Source organism: Sinocyclocheilus rhinocerous, unplaced genomic scaffold (assembly GCF_001515625.1).
Source record: "Sinocyclocheilus rhinocerous isolate Xijiao unplaced genomic scaffold, SAMN03320098_v1.1 scaffold1878, whole genome shotgun sequence".
Classification (NCBI taxonomy): domain Eukaryota; kingdom Metazoa; phylum Chordata; class Actinopteri; order Cypriniformes; family Cyprinidae; genus Sinocyclocheilus; species Sinocyclocheilus rhinocerous.
The window spans coordinates 99,253-105,735 of NW_015630544.1; the positions used below are offsets into that span (position 1 = coordinate 99,253).

The following is a 6,483-nucleotide window of genomic DNA, read 5'->3' on the forward strand; positions in this document are numbered from 1 at the left end:
TAACTACCACGTTCAAGGTCCAGAAAAGATGACGTCATTACGCCAGATCTGGGTCAGCGCCGCCACACGCTCGCATCATGGTACTGTCGTGAACCTGCGTCCACAAGTGAAATACTTTTCTGGACCTTGAATGTGGTAGTTACCTTGCTGTCTATGGGAGGGTCAGAGAGCCCTCAGATTTCATCAAAAATATCTTAAATTGTGTTCAGAAGATGAACGAAGGTCTTACTGGTTTCGAACAACACGAGGGTGAGTAATTAATGACAGAATTTTCATTTTTGGGTGAACTAAAAAATACTGAGAACGGCTCCCTGATGCGCGGAAATTATATATATTAGAATGTTTAAAGGAGTGGACACGAAAATTGTGGGAGCGAAACGCATGTTGCGGGAGCAGGCAGCAATGGTCAGAGATTCAGCGAGAGCGAGATTAAGAAAACAGCCAAATCCCGGACATTTTGGGCGATTAAGAAATCCCGGTCGGACGCATTTTTTTAGGTCCAAAAAGAGGACATGTCCGGGGAAAAGAGGACGTATGGTCACCCTAAAATATGATGCAGGGCAACAACTCCATAAATGCAGTTTTGCCCTAAAACACAAGACATTGGCGTAAAAAATGCCCCTGTATGAGTTTTTGTCTCACACGAGCAGCTAGAGCAATATCAGACAAGTGCTGTTTCTGTCCTGAATATCACGAGTTTAAATGTGATTTTATACAACAGTTCAGTAAATAAGAAGTTAATATTGTTATATTTTAAACACAATATTATGTTTTTGCTTAGTTTTGCAGAGAACATATTACATTAAACAAAACTGAAAATCATAAAGAAGACCTTTGTCTCAAAATATATGCATTAATTTTAGCGATTCTCATTTGCTACTTAAATCTACAACAGTTTTAAAAACATAAAATATTAGATCAAGTAAGCACAGAATCAAATTTGCACTGCTGCGCACGATGAAGGATCAGACAAAAATACATGTGCATCTTGAAAAGCGGATGTTTTGGAAAGTGCTATGCCATGTCTTTGTGCCATCTAGTGTTTTAGATGAAAATAATATCAAAGGCGCCTTTAGCCCCATTGTACCCTATATTTTATTTTGTTGTAGTTAACATTTACTTTATTTCAAGTAAAAAAAAATTACGGTTTTAGTTTTAGTTAAATATAATAACCCTGCATTCAACTTGTCACAAGGCACAAATCAACAAACAATCAAACAAATATCACCGTATCACCAATGCATTTGGTTATGGGCGTCTCAGCACAGTTTGAGACATTTCTTGAGATCTCTCTTAAACCTCTAGAGGAGACACATGTGGGCATTTTCTCTCATGAGAAACATCTGAGAAGCAGGAGACATCCACCAAACTCTGTTTTCTCTCAGTTGCCGCCTGTGAGAATGACCATAATAAAGGAGGTGTCATTTGCGGTTCCTCTTTCCAGTGGAAAACTAAAACCGAAAGTGTTTACCTCCAAATAAACTAGTGTAATTTGGCGAAATGTGAGCGATCTATAAACAGCATGCGGTGTGTTGTTCATTAAACGTGTCACAAGACGTGAATCATGACAAACAGTGCCAGTATCTCAGCTGACTCACATAAACAAACAGGACAGTAAACGCGCACTCATTTCTCCAACTCACGTGGGCTTATGGGAATCGAGTTATGCCGAAAATCCCCTTTTCTGGGGCCGAGCGTCTCTCTCTCTCTCTTTCTTATTCCCCTCCCCACCTCTCTCTCTCTCAGTATCTGGCTCATGTTAGATCCTGTCTGCTTCAGCAACGTCCGAAACCCCACCTCCTCCTGTCTCTCTCTCTCTCTCTCCACCCCGTCTCAGGCGGCGTGGAATCCTGGCTGTGTTTAATTGCCGAGTGGCAAGATCTGAGGGAAAGATCGGGAGCCGCTGCGTCTGTCAACGCTTTATGAGCCCCAACCCTGGGAGAGAGAGACGGGGAAGGTGTAGGAAGGAAGTGTTTGGAGTTTGTGAACGGATGAGCTGGGGAACTTTTATGCAGTGGGGATGTGAAGAAAGAGGTGAAATGCTGAAGTAAGACTTCAGAGTTGGAGAAAAAAAAAGAGGGAGGGAAAGAAAAGAGGCCCACCGTTGGAGAAAGGGCAATGAGAGGGAAAAGTGGGAAAACAAGAGTAAGTTAGAAAAAGGAGGAAGGAAGGAAGGAAGGAAGGGGGAGGTGAGCGAAAAGTTAGAGAGGGAGCGAGAGAGACAAACGCAGTGAACGAGAGGAGACTCAGATGAGAAAAACAGACGCTGTGGATGGCCTGGGTGGAGAGAGAACCAGTTGTTTTCTAAGTCGCCTTTCGGACTGGAATGCACTCGGAGAATTTGAGATTCCCGACGCCTTACTGCCAAGTTTGCTTGCGACGCGCGCCGGGCCCCGCAGACGGATCATGTCTGCATATGGAGTCTGGAGTAGCCCCGTTCCCAAAGGAGTTGGGGATGGAGCGAGCGGAGAGGACTGGAGCATCTGCGGTTAATGCCGTCGAGATCCGGCATCCGTGCTACAGGTGGGACTCGCCGTGCGTTCGGGAGATCTGGCGGGAGTGTGGATGTGTCCAGCGGTGGTATTACCCAGAGTTGTTGCATCCCTTCAACGGCGACCATGTTTTGAAGGTCAGCGGTCACCGGTGCTACTCATCCTATGTTCAGGAATGGGACAACGTTCATCAGCCTGAATATAACAGACATTGCGAGAGGAGACGGGTGTCGTTCCGGCATCACGAGGAGCGACCCGAGACTGGCAGACAATCACACTGTAACGGGCCGAACTCTAATCAGGTGGGTTTTTTCTCAACCGAGGTGCCCTCAAGTAAGCTGGGCCGCTCCAGGGCACTCGGGAACGGGCTGCAGGTGAACGGATCACAGCGGGAAGTAAGGACGTCTCGGGGGGACGAGGGTCTGGAGAAACATGGCAAGCAGAGGAAGAGCCAGGGAACAGTACGGGAACAGATCAAACAAGTGGTCACGGAGCTCGAGGAAGTGCTGGGTGGTCTCAAACAGGTCCAGTTGGAGATGAAAGAGGTGAGGATAGAATAATAAATAGATGGAGTGATGTTGCAAGATCAAAAATTGGGTCTTGAAAGTTTTAAAGGGATAGTCCAGCCAAAATGAAAATTCTGTCAACATTTACTCATGAATGCATGAGGAAAGCACAGAAATTAGAATTTTCTTAAAGGATACTATACTGAAAATGAAAATTCTGTTATCCTTTTACTCTTGGATGCATAACGTAGGGATGTAACGATTAACTGCGAGCCGGTTGAAAATCGATTCAAATATGTGACGATTCAAATCGGTTGAGATGCCAAACAAATCGCGATTCATTTAGGGGTAGGAGTTTATATGAATGTATGTCTGAGGGGAACTTACTGTCTTTAGAAAAGTTTAGATGGTATTTTTTCTTTTCATCTTGCCTCTGTATAACGCATATTAAAGTTCATAAGCATTTTGTCCAAGCAATAATAAAAGGACACATTTGTCTTAAATCTCATTTTGTTAAAAAAAATTATAATAATCGTGAATCGAATCGAATCGTGAAATCAAAATCGTGAATAGAATCGAATCGTGACTTGAGTGAATCGTTACATCCCTAATAACAAACTTAGATATTTGACTGCTTTTTCTTAAAGGGATAGTTCACCCTGAAATTAAAAAAATCTGTCATCATTTACACGAGAGTGCACGAAGAAAACAGAAATTTGATGATTTTTCTTAAAGGGATTATCTAGCCAAAAATTAAAATTGTCACAATTTACTCATGAATGCATGAAGAAAATTCAGAAAGGTTATTTTTCTAAAAGGGATAGTTCACCCTGAAATGGAAATTCTGCTATCATTTATTCTTGAATGCATAAAAAATCTTAGAAATTTGACTGTTTTTCCTTAAAGGGATAGTTCACCCAAAAATGAAAATATGCTCATCATTTACTCATGAATGCATGAAAAAATAAACGATTACTTTTCTTAAAAGGATAGTTCACCCAAAAATTAAACATCTGTCATCATTTACTCATAAATGCGGTTAGAAAAATCACACATTGATCTACTTTTCTTAAAGGAATTGAATGAAGTATCAATAAATAAATGTAAAATATCTATCATTTACTCACCCTCATGTCATTCCAAACCTGTATGACTTTGTTCCTTCTGTGGAATATAAAAGAAGACATTTTGAGGAAAGTTGGTTTCCAAACAACATTGATTGGACCACACTGACTTATACAGTACAAAAAACTGAGACATTTCTCAGAATATCTTGTGTTACAGAAGTCATACTGGTTTGGAACGACAAATGGCCAAGTGAAACACTGTGAGTGACAGACTACTATTTCTCTTCATGCATTCATATATAGTAAACATTCATATAATGAGATTTGTCACTGACTTGGGGTTCAGCATATTTGAGATGGGATTTTAATAAGCACTGAGACTGGATAAGATCAAAACTTCATTCTGTTTAGCCAGTGGAAATATAATATCTGTGTTCTTAGCAAACATCTTTGTGATGAATCTATTCTGAAAACATCATCTGAAAGCCTTCAGAAATCAAAATACACATCTGCCAGAAACACACTGTCAATTATATTCATGGCTGGAAATACTCCATTGGAAGCTTTATTGTGAAGAGGAATATTGTATTTTCTGGAAGGGAAGAGACCGGTCCTTAAGTCCATCACAAAGGCTTGTTATAAGAGAACAGAATCTTAAAATCAATACCTAAAGATAGCTCAATATGTGCAAACTGACATTAGCAATAATGGACTGTGCAGAACGCAAGACATTAATTTAATTATTTAGATACGTTTAAATGGATGCATCAAGACTCCCATTAGATGTAAATGACTGCAGCAGGAAATAAAGTCACTAGATTAATGCATCACAGCGAAGGATGCCAAAAAATGTATTTTTATGCTATATTAACCTGATGATGACCTGTGAGGACATGTTTAGAAAAAACTTTTCAGTGCTAGTTTTTGGTGGGTCAGTTTAATGTTCAGAGTCACTATTAGTCAGTCATTGGTAGTTTGAAACACTGTGATGCTTTTAAAACATTGATATGAGTGGCTTGATATGTCAACTTCTGACTCAGCCAATGACGAGAGTTTAGGGGTGGGACTATTGTTGATTAATGACAGACAGCTTTAGGTAGAAGTGTCTGGAAAAGCTGTTTGGAAAGCAGTCATTATATTTTTCAACAAGTTGTTCTGCTAGTGAAGATTGCACAGTTTACCTTTAAGAAAAAAGTTAAAATATACTGTAATAAAATATATATGTATATAATATACACAGTATATAAAAATATATGCCCACCATCATGCTGTTCTAAACCCACATGACTTTCTTTTTTTGTGGAACACAAAAATGTTCTACAGAATATTCATGCTGCTTTTTCCCCCATACAATTCATGTTCATTCATTCAAATCACACTCATTACTTGCTGAAAATCTTGCCTTCATGTTTAAAGAACAGGGGTTTCTTAAGGATTCAAGTATTATAATAATACTGTGCATCAAAAACTGAAAAGATTTTTGGGTGGAAGCATGAAAACATACCTTAGTTTAGTTTCAGTTTACAAAAACGCTTCATTTAGTTTTGGTTAACTCAATATGATCGCAAAAATCATTTGCGCCAAACATGGTGCGATACATTTTGATCCATCATATTTGAGTATGAGAATGCAGTGGCAGAAAGGAAGAATTCCAGTGAACGGTTTACAAAAATTAGTGCATGACTCCTTTTTAGAGGTTGACAATTAGATATTATGCACCGATTTCAATTTTCTTGGCCGATTCCGATTTCCGATTTTTCGTTAGTGTGATCTGCCGATACCGATTTTTGCCGATTCCGATTTTCTTTCTAAGAACTATAATTGACAGCATATACAAACAAAAATCTACTTTTCTTCAACGCAAAGTTTTATATTCATAAAAAAACACAAGTAAAAAGTCAGTAAAAAAATAAGAATAAATAAAAAAAATGGCAAACAACAGCACAAATAAATGCAATAGAATAAAGAGAGCTATGAAACTAAGTTTTTCAGGTTAAGTAAGTTTTTATTTAGGTAAGAAATCAACAGAAATGAAAGTAATCAAATGTAAAATAACAAATTCAGTGTTATTTTACATTTGATATTAATTTCTGTAATCTTCAGTCAAGAGAAGAAAGTGATTTTCTTTGTCTTTTGTTCTTTGATTAACATGACAGACAGCAGCAGGAATATTGGACTGCGGTCCCTTTAAGAGTTTATCCACGGACCCAATATACTGTTACACAACAGGCGTTCTCTTTCTTAACTATTTAACGTTCCAAAACTGACTGTGTTTTACTGGATACTCGCCAAGACGGGCATTTTGACATAATTTTGTATGTATTTGAACGTTTTAGCGCAGTTAGCCACTCATTTTGCTTTTTGTGGCTCACAAGCTGTTTGAGACTGAGCGCGGATTGTGCGCTCCACTAATATAGA

The 6,483-nt window shown here is 39.0% G+C and overlaps 1 protein-coding gene across 2 annotated transcripts in view; it reads left to right on the forward strand.

The window, feature by feature from the left end:
* Positions 1–1,805: 1,805 nt before the first annotated feature.
* The window catches only part of LOC107740547 (uncharacterized), a 16,176-nt gene continuing 11,498 nt past the window's right edge, over positions 1,806–6,483 (forward strand). For both annotated transcript variants that reach the window (XM_016552991.1, XM_016552990.1), the window contains exon 1: positions 1,806–3,037. In XM_016552991.1, coding sequence (XP_016408477.1) covers positions 2,327–3,037 — 711 coding nt within the window. In that variant the 5' untranslated portion in view covers positions 1,806–2,326. The remainder of the gene's footprint in view (positions 3,038–6,483) is intronic.